Here is a 21,539-nt window from a genome sequence, read left to right on the forward strand (position 1 = left end):
CCGCTTGCACAGAAGACATGAGCACGGCTGCCAAGGGCAGGGCCCCCAGAGCGCAGCGTCCCTATTGGCCAAGAAGGAGAAAAAGATGTAGGATACTCCTGAGCACAGTAATCTATAGTCACTCCAGCGGCTCTCACCTACAGGATCTCAGGGCACCTCAGAGGATCAGCATTATTTTGCATGAAATGAACAACATGCTGTATCTGACAATATGAAGTGTGTAGACATTTTCACTTACACACAATAAGGGTTTATTCAACATCAAGGGCATCAGTTCTTTTCCACTGTTTGGCAGTCTAAGGGGAAGAGAGAGAGAGAGAGAGAGAGAGAGAGAGAGAGCGTTGAGTAAGAGGAAAGGAGCTCTCTTCTGCCCTGCTGTGGTCAACATATGCATTACACTATGATCAAGAATGGTAAGGTCTTGATAAAATCCTAATGTGTGAATGAAAGTCTGGGGCCCTGGATTTGTTCTGTGGTCTTTTCCAGTCCATGAGACAGATATCATGGGATAAACAGCACACACATGTGACCAAGCAGCATACAGCAGCAATGCTCTATCAATGTACATGAGACCCCTGATGTTAAAATGTACCTGTACCTGGAAGAGGGCAATTAGGCTTTGGGTAACGTAGGAGTTCGATGATGTTTACTTTATCAGGCAATTTGAATATGTTCATTTATAAACCAGTATCACCAGTAAAGTATCATTTATAAACCAGAAGAGATAACAGTGATCAAATAAAGCTAAGTCTTTGTAACCAATTTAACCATTGTGCTCTAAACTCATTGTGCTGTCATTAGAGTGTTCTTTAAGAGAGATTTTGTTGGATTTGTCTGGTGTTTCCAGAGGCACTGGTTTAGGCTGATACGTGCCATTGTCAATGCCCTTTGACAGTTGGGTATAGATCTAAAATAGGTGATCTAAAATGTCTGCCAGAAAACTGCTTACATGTCTCACAACCAGTGGTGTAGTGGTCCCTAGAGAAGTGGGTATACTCTTAATTTTTTTAAGCAGCCCATAAAGCACAGGATAAAGTGGGTATACTCAATGCTGACAGAAAAATAAGTGGGTATACTCTGTATACCTGCGTATACTCTGTACTACACCACTGCTCAACAAAACTGATTTGTGTCATATAGTGTCATCCCCCCCCCCCCCCCCTCTTTGTCACGGAGTGTTGCTTGTCATCTATTTGAACGTTATATGCACTACCCTGAAATGTTGATATTATGTTAAAACACTCACACACACACCTTTGGAAGCATTAATGTTTGGTCGTTGTTTAATTCATCTTAGATGGTTTTGTCTTTACAGAAGCAGCAGTTAACTTGCCCTAACGGGCAAACAGATATGTAATACAGGTGTTTTCATTTCAGACCGTGAAGAAGAGCACATTACGCAACATGTCCTGCTTGGAAGAGAGAGAGGCTCATTTATGAGGCCATGGACCCTTTCCTGGGTGATTTACAACACATTTAATCTCCCTCTGCTAGTTTGGGATGGTTTCTCACTGTGACAATGCCTTTTAGGTGTTCACTTGTGGGCAGACAACAACTCACAATGTATCCTTTTATGAAACCTCATATTAAATATACCTTTCCTTCTTGAAATAAAATGACATACACATATAATATGACCCATCAACCCTTTTACTTTAGTTCAATAACTTCTGATTGTTGCAGTTTGTTACAGACAAGGCTGTACTTGATTGGGTAGTTAATAAGTCACACCATATATCGAAATAACATGTCTAATTGACACATATTCTCCAAAGTGATTCGTTAAATGCTCTTAGGAGGCCATTTCGAACATGAAGTGTCAAGCTTTAGCCACTCAGCTTTTTCAAAGCAACAGCTTGCACTGGGTCTATGTACAGAGAAGCAACTATAGTGTCACACATCAAATCACCATAGAAGCGCCTGCAAGCGAGTCTGCAGGCAGCCATCACGCCAGCACATTCAGAGCGTCGCTCAGAAGCTTCAGGTCGTCCTTCAGGGTCTCCAGGCCTCCGCGGATCTTCAGCGGGGTGTCCAGGACCTCAATGCTGAACGTGTACGGGTCGAATCGCACAGAGAAGGGCCTCTTGATGCCAGCCACGTATTTCCTGTCACAGCAAATGAAACCTTACTTTGATAGTGTTAACACAATCACATTGTGTAAATGTAATTGTCAAGGTTAATTGACTGAGGTGCTATATTGTTGCATTTGGCAAATGATTTGCCTGTTCTTGAGAGGTACAACATATATGTGATGTGTAGTTAAGTGTTCTGTATCTAAATCTGATTATGGATAACTTGCTAAATCTGACTTTAATTCTATTACCAGCCAGACACAGGAATTGCATTGATAGGACAAATCCAATACAAGCACAAACACAACTAAATGTTTGTGTCACAAACATCTAGATCCTGTCCAATTTTGGGTTTCTATTTAAATACATCAATAGGGATTTTAGAACCCCTCCTGTCCTGTTTAACTTTATTTTGGGCCATTACCTTAGCTTTTCTTTGGCGTCCGAGAAACTCTCTGACACAAAGTAGACCGACTGATAGGAGAAGTCCTGGTAGGGCTGGACAGCGACCACTTCTGGGTCAAACTCTCTCCTCTCGGTCTCCTCAGACAGGGAGTGCTGTGGGGAACAGAGCCAGAGATAAGCGACCTGACCCTTAATCACCAAAGGCATCGGAAATGAGCTCCGTTTGCGAGCTGCCAGCGAGTGAAGATAAGTGAAGACGGCTCTCAATTATTTGTCACAGAGGTGACTGCTCTGGGCGCTTCTGTTTACTCAGAGACTTCCGGGCATTCATGGGCCCACCCCGTGAGACGTTTATGGCACCCCACCCCTTAGAGAGGCAGTGACTCTAGTGGCTCTAAGCCTAGCACTGTCATAAGACCACTTCTTTAAAAAAGTTATACTGGTCTGTCAATTATATTTTACAACACATGTATTCATGTTTTTTCAGTAGGTGGCAGCAGTACTCCTTGTAACGGTTTCATTAAAAATAAAAGGTAGTAGGGGGAAAAGGAGCAGTAGAAGAAGAAGAGGAAGAAGAAAAAGAAGAAGACTGTCTGTGGGCAATGGCAGTGTTGTGTTTGTTTACCTATTTTAGTTTAAATGCTCATGCTACTGGGCCCAATGATAGGTCTGAAAAATTATCAATGTCTCTGCGATGTTCTGTTACTGGTCAAATTTCTAAGAAACACTCCTTTTAAAGAGGTATTGGTTTTTAACAAACTGTCTCATCCTTTAAAACTGAGTCATGCTGGATATATTAGTTTCATGCACAGCGTAGATGTAGACTGAATTTTACTTTCAAGCGAATCTTCACATTTTCACATATGGCCATGTGCTTTGATATTCCCATAATTTCAAGCCGGATACTACTGACTAGAAAAACAGGAACAACGATTTTTCACGAGGTCTGCTTTCTTGTTTTATACAGAAGAAGACAATGCGGTTGAAAGTGAAATTTCTCCGTAGTTCCTCTTATCTGATCACAGACTGTGACTTCAAATCTTCCAAAGGGACGTGCCAGGGCAGGTGGTATTATAATACAGCTGTTTATAGCTCTTGAAAACATGCAGCTGTGAAATTAAATCAACTGCAACTACAGTACGTATGGTAGTCACTCAGAGAGGAGTCGAAGGCACCATTGCCAACATCTACCAGTCTCCTAGGTATCAGGTGTCTGTCTCTATGTTTTGATTGCACAATACTTTGTATGTCAGCGGTCAGAGATACGTACCACCAGCTCTCCAAAGGAGGAGAGGAGTCCAGCCCCGTAGGCTTTCACAACCCCTCCCTGTTTACAAAGCCCAAACTCCACAGTGAACCAGTACATCTGCAAAATAAATATACAGACATTCACACACACACAAAAGTAGAAGCAAGAAACAACACATCCCTACCTTAATAAGTGATCATAATTGTATCATAATGTTAAAGTTAAGTGTTAAGTGGCAGATTAAAGATGCTTACTGTTGAGAGCTTCTCTATGTCTTCCTCAGATGCTCCAAGAGAGGCCAGACCAATGGCCTAAAACAGACACACACGGGGCAGAGAGTGAGACACACGAGGCAGAGAGTGAGACACACGAGGCAGAGAGTGACACACACACGAGACAGAGAGTGAGACACACACAGGGCAGAGAGTGAGACACACACGAGGCAGAGAGTGAGACACACACGAGACAGAGAGTGAGACACACACAGGGCAGAGAGTGAGACACACACGAGGCAGAGAGTGAGACACACACGAGACAGAGAGTGAGACACACACGAGACAGAGAGTGAGACACACACAGGGCAGAGAGTGAGACACACACGAGGCAGAGAGTGAGACACACACGAGGCAGAGAGTGAGACACACACGAGGCAGAGAGTGAGACACACACGAGGCAGAGAGTGAGACACACACGAGACAGAGAGTGAGACACACACAGGGCAGAGAGTGAGACACACACGAGGCAGAGAGTGAGACACACACAGGGCAGAGAGTGAGACACACACGAGGCAGAGAGTGAGACACACACGAGGCAGAGAGTGAGACACACACGAGGCAGAGAGTGAGACACACACGAGGCAGAGAGTGAGACACACACGAGACAGAGGGTCACACACACAAAAGACAGAGAGTGAGACACACACGAGGCAGAGAGTGAGACACACGAGGCAGAGAGTGAGACACACGTGGCAGAGTGAGACACACGAGACAGAGAGTGACACACACATGAGGCAGAGAGTCACACACACAAGGCAGAGAGTGAGAAACCCACGAGGCAAAGAGTAAGACACACATGAGGCAGAGAGTCACACACACAAGGCAGAGAGTGAGAAACCCACGAGGCAAAGAGTAAGACACACATGAGGCAGAGGGTAAGACACACACGAGGAAGAGAGTGAGACACACAGCAATGCAGTTTTCCTGTGATGCTGAAACATTCTGTTAAAGCCAGTAAAGCCCTGCAGGGCCACCAGGCCTCACCTGTGAGAACTGAGCAAACGTCCGATCGGCCAGCATGGGAATATGACCAAGGAGTTCATGAACACAGTCCCTGTGACAAAAAGGCACAGAAAATTTGGACTAACAGTATTCTGGAGTTCCAAATCCAACACAAATATTGTATAGCAGAATAGCATCTGAATAACATTTCATTTACATCTTGACATTGGTAGCCGATAAACCGACTCACTTGTTAACATTAGTATGCATTACAGGGGATGTTTTAGGCTTTTGCAATATGTTAGAAAGCTTTATTGGTATAATTGGATAATATTAAATAGGCTGACCAGGGCACTAAGTAACCCAGAGAGCAGATCGCTAAGAGAACAGGGCTATGCCAGATCAGAGTATGAAATGTGTTAAGACTGAAGTAAGGCTGTAATGCTGGTGTGTTGAGTGTGAAATGTGTTTATATAAGGCTGAAATAAGGCTGTAACGCTGGTGTGTTCAGGCGATGTGTTAGGACTGAAATAAGGCTGTAATGCTGGTGTATTGAGGTGATGTGTTAAGACTGAAAAAGGCTGTAATGCTGGTGATTTTAGGCGATTGTGTTTTGAGGCGCCGGTGTGTTTAGGCGATGTGAGGTGAAGTGGATGCTCTGTAACTCACGGCTCAGGGGAGTGCATAGGGGCTGAGGCGTGGCGGATGTACTGAGTGCACTGAAACACCCGGAATGCCAAGCTGGCCAGGAAGTCCCTCGCAGAGAGAAGACCAGCGACTGGACGCAGAGTGAACCCCGTGCGCTCTGTGTGTGAACAGGGGGAAGGTAAGGGAGAGGCCATTCACTTTAAAGGACTCACTTGTCACATGTTAAAGGAGAAGTCCACCATTCTAATCCAATACACTGTTTGTCAGATTAAGCAAACTGCTCCTCACAGTCCTTTAGCTGTCCTTTCTGTGTGCGCTCTCATTAAATAAAACTCTGGTGTTCATACTCAGTCCTGGCTCTGCAGGTGGGAAACAAACAAGATGGCTCAGACCGAGCCATTCAATATTCCAGCCAACCAGCACGTTGGAGCAGGGAAGGGAAGGGGTATGATTTGATTGGCTGTTGAGCTCAAATATCAATGACCTTTCACCAGAATCATGGACCAAACTTTAAGTTCGGTACCTCCACTGTCATTATCTTTTCATATCCATTGTATTTAAATCTAACCTTGATTTGTTGAAACAAACAACGTAAACTATATAAAGTTATTGAAATTGAAAGACATATGCATTTTTGAAATGACTACTACAAATAATGCAATACACCGATTGCAATACACACATCCTACTGTAGTTGTTGTAACCTTTGCTTTTAATCATTTTTAACTTAACTTCCTCTGTGGTGAATTTGCTCACTACTGTAATAACCATTATTTTCTGGCACTTCTAATAGTTCTATAGTAATAGTCATTTTAAAACGTCAGTTTCTGACACTGTCACTGTTAAAGTATTCTTATCACTGTTACTACTGTGGTCTCCTGATTTGTTTCATCACATCTCTGTCTCTATGCATCAGGGAATTACGCCTGGTAAGCTTGGGAAAAACACAGGCACATATAGGCCCAATATGTAAGTCACATACATGCATACGTACATACATACAATGCATCTCTACCACATAAAGTAATAGTTGGAAAAAGCAATACAATGAATACGTTTGCTAATTAGTTATGAGGCTGGGTTAGTGCATATGATATTTGGCTATTAAATAATGAGACTAATGCTGTGATTTAATTGTAATGAAGAAATCTCACTATACTCATATAACTCGTGGTAACAATCTCGTTGTTTAACAGCCACACCTCGTAGATGTGTGACAAGACTATCTCGCAATGGGGAGCATGAGATGAACGACTTTAAAATAGCCGTTAGTTCAATAAACAAGTAAAGCATAGCGGCGCCATGATGACAAGAAAAGAAACCCCACATTAAAATGGGCTCTGATAAGCTAAGCATACATCCTGATCTCCCAACTATTCACCGAAAGAACCCAAGTCCCTCCGTTCGTTCCTGTCCCAAGTAGACAAGCCAAGGAACTGGCAGGACTAATGAACACGATGAAAATAAAAAGGCCTTGAAATGAAGAGTCTGTCATTACTTTCATTTCTAAGTAATAACAGTCATGCTGGTCGGGATTTAGCGAGCGCTGACTCGAACTGGTTTGACAGGCGGGTGGAGTACCTTTGAGGAAGCCTGACACGTCCTCCAGCTGAGGGATGTTGTCGGGGCTGTAGCCACAGTGTTTCTCCAGCAGACGGAAAGCCTCTAAGTGCTCACTGCATGCGTGAGTGGTGTACAGATCCCTCAGGGTGCCGTACACCTCTCGCCTACACACACACACACAGATGGATAAACGCAGTTGTACTGAGCAAAACACACACAATATCAATATACAATATGTAATATGCAATAGCAATATGCACTCACAAACACACACATACACATTGACGTACACGTACGTGCATTCTGACTCATGACACATGGATTGAAGAGAACAGATATACATGATAAAAGACTTGAATATTTTTTCTGCTGTTTCCAAACTGAATTAAACGTACCAAACTAAATTAAAGAGTTAGAATGTAATGGAGAATGGGAAACTGCTCCGGCAAGTCTGTCACGAGACTGAGCACAGTCCCCATTGCACTGGTGCTTATTTGACACAGTCTAAAATGCTTAGTGGCTTGTTCAGCCCGACCTTGATTGAGTTACTTCAGCATGTAGCTTTGGAACCAAATAATATATCAGCTGAAAAGCAAACAATTCCCCCCTAAACAATTGTGTTATTGGGAAGGAAACCCTAGAGGGACTCAGAGGAACGAGATTACTCGGTGATACACTGAACTGGCCTGGTCTGGGGAGCAATTTGATTTGAATTCAGCGTATTATGGTCTTTGCCTCGAGACCAGTTTTGATCTAACTTATCAACCAAAACAAAAACATCAAAACATCCAGTGTTTCTGGGAAGTTATTGATACAATTACAGTTTCTTTCCAAATTGGGCCGGTGAAAGTCAGGAATATAAATAGGGTGTGGGAGTTGGCGTGTCGGGCAAAAGACTGTGATGGATTAGATTAAGCCCGCCCTTGCTTCCCTGCTCTCCTCTCTCTGGAGCAGGCAGAGATGGTGGAAATGTCCCCTGTTAATGTTGGGTGTGTGAGCTTCAAATGCGTATGCACCGCAGACGCCAGATCAATTAGTCTGCTCAGACGCTGCGTATCAAACTCACCACGTCCCGATCTCTTCCTCTGTATATTCAACTCGAGGTATGGATCCTCCTCTGAAAATAAGACAGGCAACCTTAAAAAAGGTTCATGAGACTTAAAAGAGAGAATAGTAACACTTTGGGTATTTTAAAGTGCTGTTGCTAAAGTGCTGTGTATATGATCTGCATACTGTTTGTATCTGAAGGCAATGTCTCCAATCATCTTCCTTCGTTGTCTGTAGACAGGATCAGTAAATCCCTGTAGAATCAATTAAGCCATTACAGAAGAGAAGCTACATATATATATAAATATGGAGGTTCTACAGACAAACGTCTACAGACTGACCGGATGGTCCTGGTCCAAATCTGGATCAAATTTGGTAATGAGATGATGACATTGGTCCAACTCTGTAATCTTCTTGGGAAACCAATGAACTACAAAAGAGTGTTCAAAAAGAATTAATTCAGCTAATACTCACAATTTGAATGGTTTATTCACAGAATATCCAGCCCATAATGGAAGCTACCGTCTCAAATCATTATCTTAAAAGCAGCATATAGCTCACATTTGACTTCTTTGGTGGTCCTGACATCCTCTGCAATGCGTTTAATGGAGCTGACCAGGGTGCTGACGTCGGAGAGGTGCACCTCGCACTGGACGAAGTACTCCAGATCCTCCAACCCGTCTCGGGGCTTCCTGCTCGGACGAGTCTCTAGATGGTGGATCTTGGCTTCAAACGTCTGTGTAAGGGATCACAAAGCTGTAAGTTTCACAACCGTGAAAAACGGAGACATTCACATGAAGACATTCACTGCAACACCGAGTGGGACACTGAAAGACACTAGTTGCATCCAGGGTGCATATATTGCGGCTATCCATATATTTGGGGGGCAGATGCTCAAGATAAAAAAGAGGCCTGATAAAGGAACATGCTCACTCGTTTTCATTGATAAGACATTTTTTTTCAAAAGACACGCGTGTTTAATGATGGGCTTATGTCTAAACGTTTAAAAAATAAAAAATTAGACATAGTAAAGAAATTCACTGTATAAAGGGCAGTCTTCAAGTCAGATGGCAAAAGGGCCGGTGCTTGAGGACCACCTGTCTTCCAATCCACGTGCCTGAGTGTAATGATTGTGTGGAGATGTATTATAGCGGTATTATTCAAATAATAATGTAATGTTTAATTGCAAAGGCAAATACGAACAACGTGTGGTCCAAATGTAATACTATTTCCTCTCTGCATGTAGTTCCCAGCACTGCAGAATTAAGTCATAATTTCGTTTAAGTCTGGAAAAGTTGCAAGGCAGTAATTCCATATCAACTGTGTGCTCATAAATGATAAAAAATACAGACAATTTATTTCATTATAGTTCAGTCATTGTATGTGTTCTCTGTTTAAGAGCTTATTACAAATGCGCAGTTACCAAATGAGTACACCTGTTGTAGGCTATGCCTGTGCTGAACATTTATGACTTACCTCGAACACCTTCAGAGCTCGTGACAACGTGGGGCTCTTGGAGCGCCTCAAAGTAAAGAAGAGATTGAGCAATGCCTTTCCATCGTCCTCCTCAAACACGATCTGTTCAGTCGCTTCAGCAGCTTCAGCGGCGGCGGCTGCCGCCTCCCTTTCTTTCCTTGCATCCTCTATTAAACTCTGCCGCCTTCCCACAAACCTCGGAGACTGGACGAGAGAGAACGAGAGACACTTTTATTATATCGAGATGAAATTCACTGAACTTCTACTTCCCCGAAGCGAGTGACGGTCGGTTAAAAAAAACCATGATGATGATACTGTACAATATGGTAGCGTGGCCATCCTTACCTGTGGGATACTCGTAGAGATCGTTTCACATCTCCAAATGCGTTTTACAGCTTCAATGCAGTTTATGTAAACCTATTGCATAGCTTAGCTTTAGTACTTGGCACTCTTAATCTGTACTCATACAATCATCTTCAAAATGTTTGCAAACTGGTCCTGGGCTTATAGAACGGAATACGTGAGATGCACTGCGCGCAAAAGCGCACAGTACCACGTATGGGTACACAAGCCAAATGTTGCAACAAAGAATAGCCAATGTTGAAATCCTGCCAATAGCCCAATCCTGCAAAGTTGTAGAAATGATCAGCATACCATTTGATACTAGTGTCTTACCGTGATTGAGTCCGATCGTTCCAATTCCGAAGCTGCCCTGTGGATACTCTTGGTTGACGAAGTTGAGCTGCTGGAATTAGGCATGTTTGGATATATATGTACTCCCCTCTTTCTGCTGGGAGTTGATGTGCTGTGTCTTTTTCTTATCGCAGTGTCTTCTGATTCTTTCCCCCCACTGTCGTTTCCTCTTGTTTATATAGAGGTAATTTCTCTTTACTGACGTCAAACCTGGAGAACCTCACCGGCTCGCGTTACCAAATCGTGCTCAGCCTCCTCTTGCGCCACTAAGCTTGTCTAACTTGTGGACGTTTCTAGTACATAGACTTCTTTAATTACATCACTTACACACCGTCATCAAAGTGTATGGATGGATGGTTGTATATCCTTTTCAATTCACTTCCGTTTCCTTGTGCGTAACATTGGGTCCACTCCCAGATATTAATCTTGTAGAAATGGCATATGATCTTTTCTTTTCCCGAGACCAAGAATGATTTATGTCACAGCTGACTTCACTTTTTAATATTTCGAAGCAGCTTTTCCAGAGATCTTTACTTTTGTGGAAACAAGTTTACCACCAAGTAATCTGTAGTTAAAGTGAACGTTTGCTGAGAACGATTATTTATGCGAAATCTCTGCGACCATTTTATTTACTTTTTAGTCACGTCTAATTTCTCTCTCTCTTTTTTTTTTAAGTATGGCACCTAACAGACTAACAATACGTGAAATGAATTGGCTAATGATGATTTTGTATCTGTTTGATCATTTCAGCATTTAGGGTTTAATGTAATAGATTTCATATATGTAATAGGCTATATTAATGCCGTCGTGTTAAAATCGTAGTAAAGAAAAAAAAAAAATTTCGACAAAATAAGTAATTTTTGCTTGTAATGTCATCTGTGAGTATTTCCAGAGTGAGAGTGATGACCCCAGAATCATAGTATGCTTACTATGACCCTTTTAATCTAATGATAAAGGCATTACAACAGTCTAACGAAAAATATTCACTGTAACAGTGTAATTTATTATCCTCTAAAGTCCTCTTTGTCAATTAATTGCAATAAAGGAAAAGACACATTTTCAAGTTATTCCCTCCTTGTCCCCTCCTTGGAGCACTTTGCACCCCCAACAGAGGGCTGCCCGATGCGTAAAAGGGATTAAAATGTGATGCGTGTGGCCCGGAGGCGTGGAGAGTGCAATAATTGTGATCCTCGGCTTGGATGCTGTTACATCTCCGAGCCCCAAACACAGGGGTTGCGTCTCTAGCGCTGGTACGGAAAATGTTAAAGAGCACTCCGATAGCCACAGGCAGTCAGACGAAAGGGCTACTTTTATTGAGAAGGACAGACCAGCGGAAGCAGATAAGAAGCACTGACATTAAGACATAATACACACACGTTTACGACTCTGCTTAAAGCCATATTGTGCATGAAATCTGTTTGAACTACGCAACTATTTTTTTCTTTCTTTCTGGGAAACAGTGAGGGCTTTATCGATGGCCAGCTGAGAGGGAACATGCCTATCACGCCCAGGAAGCGCAATCTGGAGTCTGAAATCTAGAGGTTTTAGATGTAACACATGAATCTAAAAGTGTGTTCAATATACAAATCGTAATGGTCTTCCCATTCCAGTTCCATGGCAGAAATCCCAGAGGCCAGATGCGTAAAGCCCCAGGGTCCCCAAAAAGGCAATTTTAGAAACTGAATATTGTGAACTGTTGGAAGCCCGTTGCTCTCCCTCCCAAGCCGGCTAGTAATTGACAAATTACCGAACAAATCTGAGTCAAATGTCGCGTATGACTGTCACGGCCTACGTCGTCTCTCGGTTTATTAGTCTCCTCCTTTTTCGGACGATCGAATGGTCGTGTCTTCACCAGGACCACCCCAGCAATTAAGGCAATTATGTATTGAATCCACAGCAGCGTCTTCATTGCGAGCCCTTCAGCTCGCCCCACGTAATTGTTAGACTCCAGACAGTAATTGCAGAGTGTCCAGCTGGGTGATTATTCGTCGTCCTCCAGATTTCCTTTCCTCAATTGAATGCTGCTTCTCATGTTTGTGTGACACATTATGCTCACATGGATGGAAAAATACAAATAAATATATTTTTAAAGGGATCGCGTTGATGAATGAAGGAGGGTTAACTTTGAACAGCTGTTTTGTCAACAGGAACAGCATAAATGGAGATATCATTGACCATGTTCTTATTGTGGAATTAGCCTCTATTTGAGTTTGTTCACTACAGGCAACATTACAGGGAATTGGACGCCCACAAAACGATCAAACTGACAAAATAGTTTTTTTTTAATTGAAGAATGAAGATGATGGCTCTGGGGCTAGCCAATTTCGACATTATTTGAATCCTGTGTGAACTTTTTGAACTCAGTGTCTGATGTGATTTTTGTTTTCTTTTTTTTTTTGGGGGGGGGGGGGGGGGGGGGGGGGGGGCTCGACGGGCTGGTGCTGGTGGAGGAGAGCCCACGATGCCATGAACTGAGAAAAAGTTATTTTGTAAAAAAAAAAAAATCCTAAAAAGTAGGATATTTTACTATGGATGTTGGAAGTGTGTGTCCCTCCCGTGGAGAGTCTGAAGACTGACTGCGGAGGCCTGTGTGTGCTGTTTATACGAAGTCTAGTTTGTCTGCGTCCGAGCTGTTCGTAATACAGATAGCCCTATCATTTAGACGAACACTCTCTATCCGCAGAGGGTATCCGCAACGATCCGAAACAGGGGTAGAAAGTGAGTAGATTTGAATTGGTACAGGGGCTGGTGTTCGTCTGCACGGATTCACGCAACCTGATGACGTCATTGTCCCACGTGATCCAGTTGCGATCTCCAACAAATATTTATAACACTTGTTGTCTATCTACATCTCACTCATGGTATGTCTCGAACTCATTCTCATTAATCCAGCCTACTGATTTTTGTTTAGCCTCCTATCTTGATCTAATTCTTTTTCTTCTGACGTTACATAACTTTCATGACCACAAATAAAAAATTGCCCAGCGATTTAATTTGCTTTTTTGCTCAAAAATGAATGTAGAATGGTCGGAGCAAAGCCTCATGGGAAATGGGATGACAGACATGTCATGCTGAACTGTTCCAAACTCTTTATTATCAATAGAAAATAGAATTCATTTTCGCATAACCTTTAGTCTGACCACTGATTTTATTAACCACCATAATGTAATGATGCTAATTGGGGCTTGAATGTCTTGTGTAATGTGTTTATCCGTGTGCTGTGCTCCTTTACCGTGTGCTGTGTAGTCTTTTCTTCTACGTTTTTTCACGTTTTTTCAGTTGTCTGTAGCAGCGCTAAAGCGCCACCAACAGGCGTGGGGTATGTACTACAGCCCGTTCATCCCAATCTGGTGGCTCCGTCTTTACGCAAATCACTCGTTACCAGGCTCCATCCTTACGGACTTAAAAGATTCGATTCGTGTGAAAAATGAACCCGATTCAGTAAAACTAGGCTCTGTCTAAATTCAGCCTAACTTAGGGGTGAGAATTCCGAGCAATCGTGGCGTTGTAGAGGAGGCGGAGCTTCCTGACTATACAGGGGCGTGTCAGGCGTCGCTTTTTTGGAAGTTCTGAGAAGCATTCCATATGATGACATCGGCCCGTCGGTTGGTAGGTCCTGGACGTAGTGTTCAAAATAATGCTATGATACAAATTTTGACACAAAACTACTCGACATTTTTCATGCCCTTTTGAGTGACTTGTTGATCTATCCCTCTGATCTTTGAGTTTGGGTGAAGGGTGATATTTATACCTCTTTCAATACTGTTGGTTTTGCCATAGCTGGAGATGGAAAATCCCAGGGATTCCTCCATAGATAATGTTTCATCCACGAGTCCAATCAACCCTTCTCTCTCTCTCTCTGTGTATGCTGTATAGTATTTTTTTTGTAATCTGTATAGTGTTATATTTGTATTTTTCATATGTGTGGTCAGACATCACTAAGTAAGACTCCTTTCAGATGCATGGTAGTAACAGTTTCTTAATTTATCTTGTCCCTCACCTTGTGTAAACCTACTAAGCCTCTAGCCCTCTCTCACACACACACACACACACAAACACAGAGAGAGAGAGAGAGAAACAAACAAACACCCTTCTCATTTACTTAACAAGGAATTAATTGCGTTGTTTATCACAATAGCCAATATCTTCCCTGGCTACCTGGAAGACATAAGCATAGATCCTATTCCCCAGCCATTACAGATTGGCCTGAAGCTGCTCTTAATGAAGAGGGTTAGATGCTGTCTGACTTTACAGACTCAGCCCTGGTTGGCTAAGGGTAGACAAAAAAAAACATTAAAGTCAATTATAGTAATTAAACACCGATGGTTGTGATGTGCCCAGAGTCTAACGGTCTGACGTTAAGTTGTATATGCATAATTGCATGATTGTGTGCATAAGGTATGCTTTGTCATACTGTATTGCATTTCTGCTCCATACAGTTTGTAGTCAAAGTGCTTTCTGAATCCAGTGAGGTGAACATGTGCAATAGGAAAAGGAACATGAGTATCTATGTGACAGCCTGCACATGATAAAGACACATGTTTACAAATATCACATTTTTATTTCATTTGAATTCTTAAAAAAAAGAGGTTTACCTAGCAACTGGCCGGGTTAGCATCATGACATGTTTGGTGTATCATTTTGTCTGTCTCTTGTTCTCTCTCTCTCTCGCTCTCTCTCTCTTGCTTTGCCATTGTCCTCTGATGTTTAGCATGGCTATAATTATGTCTAGGCATGATTGCTTTCCACCATGTCCAAATACAGCTGCCAAGCAAAATGGCTCATCATACTGAGTGCTCCTCCGTGACTTTTTACACGTGCAAATGGTAGAAAAGTGGATGAGTGTTTCATGGATGGTGGATCCCAGCGAGTTGTGCTCAACAGCGCCTTGTTATGACAGCTCCGCACTCAAAACAAAGAGAAACGTTTTGTGAGACTGTGATCAGTTTTGGATTTATTGATGGTGTGATTATTCTTCGTTTATCCCGGTTTTATTACGTTGACGTCAAGATTCGAGTGTATATTCATATTTTGGTCTTTTTTTGTATGGAAGGAAAAGTATAAGCATGGTCTGTTTTCAAATAATGCAATTGTGGTCACTAGACATACATGCATCTCTGTTCTGCGTAAAAGCAGATTGTCAGTTAAATGGGTTTTCTTTGGTACAGCATGTTGCTGTTTCCATAATCGCCATTTTAACTGAAATTAAATTTCAGCCCAAAATACCCGTAATTTCTCTTATTATTTTGAGCTTGAACAAAATGTTTGTCTCAGACAACATCTGTATGTAATAGAAGGAATATGCTACAGTATGGATCTAGACGGGTCAATACAAATGAAATAAAACTAACACTAACAAATCAACAATACATCATTTAAAAAAAAGAAGTTCACACCAGACTCTTGAATATGAATACAAAATTGAGGTTTGATTGAATTCACACATAGGTCAGACCAGACAAGCCACATTTCTCATTGACACTGACAGGAGCTGTCGACCAAAGTTAATATCTAACAGTCAGGGCCTCTGCTCTGTGTTCTTCCCCATACTAGCAACAGCTCACAGCTCTCTGTCTGTGCAGATAAAGGAATCAAATGACATGAATCTATGCCATCTTTCCCTCATGACAAAGATCAAATACAAATGAATGATCACAATATCACCGGCTCTCAGAGAAAAATGTGTTTGTGCAAATCCTGGCACTGAAACACCAACACTGTAGAACTGCAACACCCAAACCCCCTTTCATTGACATCGGTTCATGAGGCTAATTGTCCTTAGGGTGAACTTCAAAGAAATTCTCCTTTTGCTGGTGGTTCCACTACAAATGTCACTATTAATATGTCTCAATTTATCAAGTCAAGCTGAATTAAGATAACTATATGTCATGTCTAATCTATGAGGGAAAATCCTTCCGGACCCCCATGGGGTAAAAAATGATCATTACCACGGTGAATCATTCAAAATTATGTTTCATCAATGAAGATAATTGTTTTGAAAAGTCGGCCGTGGCATTTCAATAAGGTTGATCTTTAAAGTCTTCATCCTCACTGAAAACATAAACAAGATAAAAGAAAGATTGTTTGCCAGATATAGCACAGTTGGATCCAGCATTTAACTGAAATTAACTGTATCTTGCCTCAAAAATAAATGGGTTCTCCTATCACTGTTATGCGGATGATGTTCAACTGCCGGAAGACTCCAGCTTTAATTGTGTATGCCTCAGTGATATTTCAGGTTGGATAAGGGACTTTACCTTCTGCTCAGACGTTCGAAAAATGAGCTCCTGAGCAGCCAATTTGACTATCCTACAAAGTATTGATTTATCTTCATTGACCCAAACGAAAACTGCATGAAACTTGGGTCTTATTATTGATGACCAAATTAATTTCTCTGTGCATGTACCTTCTGTCTTGAGGTCTTGTCGGTTCACAATATTCGGACGATCAAGTGCTGTCTCACACAATATGCTACACAACTTCTCATGCAGGCCTGGTTCGCTCTCAACTAGACTGACTATTGCGGTTACATTTTGACAGTTCTGCCATTGCAGATGATTCCGAATGTGGGAGCGTGTTTGGTCTTTGATCAACCAAAGAGGACACATGTGACTCCTCTGGTCACCTTTCACTGGCTTCCTGTAGCTGCAAGGATTACATTTAAATCCCTTACTCTCGCCTATAGGACAGCCACTGGCTCAGCACCAGCATATTTAAATGCTATGATTTAGATCTATTCTCCCTCTCAGCTGCTGTGCTCCTCGAAGAGCATCTGTTGTCTTTGCCTTCTCTCAGCAGAAAGAGATCACAGTCAAGATTATTTTCGTTTGTGATATCTCAATGGTGAATAGACTTATGTGGTGCTGTCCATTCCAGTCTCATTATTATTATTTGTATTGTTGTTGTCTTTGTTGTTGTTATAATGATTGGTTGTATGTTAAAATAATACTTAATATTGCTCTAAGAATTTAATTTAATTTTGCTTATCGCTTAATTTTTGTATTGTGGTTTTTACTATTTTCGGCAAAAGCATCTGCTTAATATCTGGACTATAACTGTAAAAACGGTAGAAGTAATAACAGAGAAAACTAAACCAATGAGCCAGCACAAAAAAATACGTCTCCAATTGAACAAGTCCCCAGACTGTGTGTGTCTTTGTGTGTCTTTGTGTGTGTGTGTGTGTGTGTGTGTGTGTGTGTGTGTGTGTGTGTGTGTGCGTGTGTGTGTGTGTCTGTGTGTGTGTGTGTGTGTGTGGTGTGTGTGTGTGTGTGTGTGTGTGTGTGTGTGTGTGTGTGTGTGTGTGTATGTGTGTGTGTGTGTGTGTGTGTGTGTGTGTTTGTGTGTGTATGTGGGTGTGTACGTGTGCGTAAGTGAATGGTGGAGAGCAAAGGGCCCACATGGCCTAATGGCTTCTCACCTGAGGGCTAAACTCTTTTTGTGTAATGGTTCCCACCCCCACAGAAGAGTCCAGAACCTTCTCTGAGAGGACACTCATTATTGAATTTGGCTGTTGTAATGGTACCGCACGTCCCTACTGCCCCAGGGCCCTCCATGGCCAAATGTGATAATTGTGGGGGCCACTGCCTCATGGACACAGCTCCTAATTACACTCTGACATTTACTGGTACACGGGTTGTGCAGTTGTGGCACTGCTATCTCTTCAGGGTTCATCTGTCACACTCCTTTTTCCTTAACTTGATCATCAAAAAGCTTTCTTGAAAACCATGCAACATAACTTATATTTTAATATACTGAGACACATTTTAGGCATGAATACAACAAAAAAAATCAATTTATTTCAGAGTTTAAAGACATATTTTGGACATTTACACGAACTAAATGATGATATTAAACCTAAACTTAATAGATTTTATGAAATTCTCTTTTTGTCTTGTTTGTGTTTAGTTTTTTTAATTGTGTTCCTTTGTGTTCATAAAATAGGGAGAATGACTGCTGTGTAAATGCATTAGGCAGCCTGAAAGACTGACAAATTGAGAGTAATCACTAAAGGCGAACAGGTTAGGTTATTTGTGTTTTGACATCACATAAGCGTATCTGCTGCCAAATGGCCTGCTGTCGTGGAACGTTCAGGCAGAAACAAACCGTGCGAGATGTCCGTCTAAAACGGCTTATCAGAGCAGATAAAAGTAAATTGGCTGGGAAGTGCAACGTGACCGCTGCGCCTCGGTGGCCATAAGCAGGATCGATGCGGCTCCTGAAAACCGTTACGCGGCGGCCTCGTGACGCTATAGAGGCGCGGGGCGTTAAGGCTTGTTGACGAAAATCACCTCCTGTCAGTAATGGGCCTCAGCTGTGCCAGACGTCTGGCCCTGGCAGCCCCCATCACACAAGTGCCTCCGATTCTCATCAGCCTTCACATGCTGCCCATTACCCACGGGTTAGAAGGGAGGAGATCTAATAGGCGCTAAAGGATGCGAGGTCAGGTGGACCAGATGCAACACGCCATCAGAATCAATAGTGAGCTTTTACGACACCGCCCTAGCCGGCAGAATTGTTGTTAGCGCTGGAAAGTGTGTAACAGGATTTAACTTTGAAATTAAAATGGATGTATTTTATATATTTGTTTAATTATATATATATATATTCTTTTCTGACTTCAGCATCAGCATCACTGTAAATGAATATGTGCACATGGTTATGGGTGCTAGAGCTCCGAGGGGGAAGTTCAGGGTTCAGCCCCCAGGGTTTTGTCATTTCTGCATTAAATCATGAAGTCAGACGGGGTCGAGTCCTGACTTTATGACACAGTCGCGTGACCTTTGACTGCACTCTGCCCGTCTGCCCCACCTGACCAGAGCTGACGGACCTGATAAACGTACAGCAGCCTTTTCCCTGCCCGCATGACTAATGGCCAACCTATCTACTCTGACCCCTAATAATGCGCTTGTGTGCTGCACGCACGTATGCGCACACACAAACACACACACACGTATATACGCAACACAAAAGATCCCTAAAGATAGGCACCACAACAATAGGCCAGCCTCCTGCTGTTCCTCAAATAGCCAGGACTGGGAGATGAGGGTTATCTGCCATCGCCACATGTGCACAGCAAACAGCAAACAGCTGTCCACCCACAGGGGCCTGACCATTCAACCGAAGAGGCAGGCTCCCCCTCCAATTACTAGCCATCCACTAGGGGGAAAAAAGACCCTCTCTGAAGCAAGCGTGGCCTTTTATACACGATGATACCCCAATGATGCTCTCAGACAATATTTGCCTAGGCCAGGAAGCTGTCTGCGGCTAGGAGGGGGGCTGGGTGGAGGGATGATAGGAGTGATTGGGAGAGTGACGTGGGCCGGGCTTCAGGAGAGATGTTGCAGGTGTCTGCCATTGTCTCCCTGCTGCAGCAGCTCACGACCGAGGCGTAACCAGGCGTCACGCTGCTGTCTGAGGGATGCGGGGCTGAGGCACTCACAGAGGGAGAGGGGCAGGGTGGTTCTTACATCAGCCAAACCATAGGTGGGTAGTCAGGCAAATATGCAAAACATTTGGGGCTTTTCATGGAGTCCTTTTTATGTCAATCATGCCATAGGCTGATCATTTGTGTTATTGTAAGGCACACTGTGACTGTACAGGTGTAACACATTCATCAGTACAACAAGTGCGATTGTGAAATAGCTTTTCACGTGTGCAGCACAGCTCACTGTGTGTGAGCAAAATGTATTGTTTATTGAAATGAATCAATTTGACAATATGAAAGAGCTGAATGGGTAGAATACTGTATATTTAGAATTGATTCTCTCTATTTCATTTAGGAAAACATTACCATCTTGCTACCTGCGCTAACATGTATCCACGAGAATATCTGGACTCTATGATATCAACTAGTGTACACAGTCTTCAGTGACGACCGTGGTGTGTTGCTCAAAAACCATATTACACAAGAGAGTGGCCATTATCAAGTCATAACAAGTCATAACCTAAATGTTACACAATCACTTTTGATTCTTCCTGGGAGTGCAGAGCCACTGGTAAATGTCAGGCAGCGAGGGAGTAAATCGGACCCTGGACGTAGCGCTCCTGCCTTGGGGGCATGCTGGGCCTGTCACATCCTCTCTACTGAAGCAGAGACACACACACACACACACACACACACATACACACACACACACACGCAGTCAGCACCAGGGCCAATGGTCCTGTGGAAGAGGGGAGAGCTTCCCCTGCTGGCCCTCACTCTCACATTTAACCCGGCTGCTGGTATTCCCACTGACAGCACGGACTGAGATCTCTCAAGACCAGACACTGAACACGTGCAGGATGTTGCAGACGATAGAACCACGGCTAAGTTAATCTTACCCAGGAGAGGGGTGACACAGCTCCATATAGAAAGTCTTTCAATGGGAAACATCAGTGATCGTACTGGTAAAATGTTATGACTTGTTGCTCGATCCGAAAATCAATGTCAAATGCTTTCTCAGGAAAAAAATAGTTTCTTAAAAATGTCCGTGTGCCTGAAATGGCAGTAGTATGAGCTTCATGTTCTTAGGGCCTGATTTACTAATATGTGAGCGCTGCTTAATCTGCGTTCGCAAATTAACGCACGGTGTTCCGTGGTATTTATCAAACCACATCTGCGCTGGGCACTGTGTGCTTACTCCGCCCTTTAAAGAGCCTGATTTACTAAGATGTATTTGCGAACGCAGCTTAATCTGCGCCTTTGAGAGGCACACATTAACGCACGGTGTTTCTCCGCATTTTCCGTGATATTTATCAAGCCAGTTCCGGGCTGGGCAATCATTATTTAGCGCACCGTTAAAAGACTGGAGAAATTGCTTGCAAGTTATTGCCACCATGGAGATTCGAGGAAGAAAAAACTAAGGTTCAGCGAAGAGGAGAAAGATATATTGGTTCACGTTCGCTCAATCACTGAACCTGATTCAATGGGTTATATTGTTGTTTTGCCCGCCATCACCTACAGCGAGATGTTTAAAAGAACACGATTATAAATAATATGCTATTGGTGGCATTAATGCATAAACTGTCTTTCATAACAATATAGATGTGTAAATGGCAAGATTAATACGTTCTACAAGGGACATGGGTTCACTACAATATATCCCCACTGAAACAAATACATTTACCAAGTTGCCAGGCCTCTCCAAAATCACCGTTACTCAATCATGGATAGATGGCACTATTCCG

At 42.7% G+C, this 21,539-nt stretch overlaps 1 protein-coding gene across 1 annotated transcript; it reads right to left on the reverse strand.

Annotated features, from left to right (window-relative positions):
- Positions 1-1,945: 1,945 nt before the first annotated feature.
- th (tyrosine hydroxylase) lies at positions 1,946-10,436 on the reverse strand (the record flags this gene model as incomplete). The annotated part of the gene is made up of 13 exons (XM_080841724.1): positions 1,946-2,105; positions 2,497-2,630; positions 3,748-3,843; positions 3,981-4,037; positions 4,986-5,055; positions 5,613-5,748; positions 7,173-7,318; positions 8,221-8,271; positions 8,388-8,455; positions 8,543-8,631; positions 8,763-8,937; positions 9,678-9,881; positions 10,353-10,436. The coding sequence occupies 13 exons, from the start codon at positions 10,434-10,436 to the stop codon at positions 1,946-1,948; spliced, it is 1,470 nt and encodes a 489-aa protein (XP_080697850.1).
- Between the last annotated feature and the right edge of the window lie 11,103 nt (positions 10,437-21,539).

Source organism: Sprattus sprattus (assembly GCF_963457725.1).
Source record: "Sprattus sprattus genome assembly, chromosome: 7".
Lineage (NCBI taxonomy): Eukaryota > Metazoa > Chordata > Actinopteri > Clupeiformes > Clupeidae > Sprattus > Sprattus sprattus.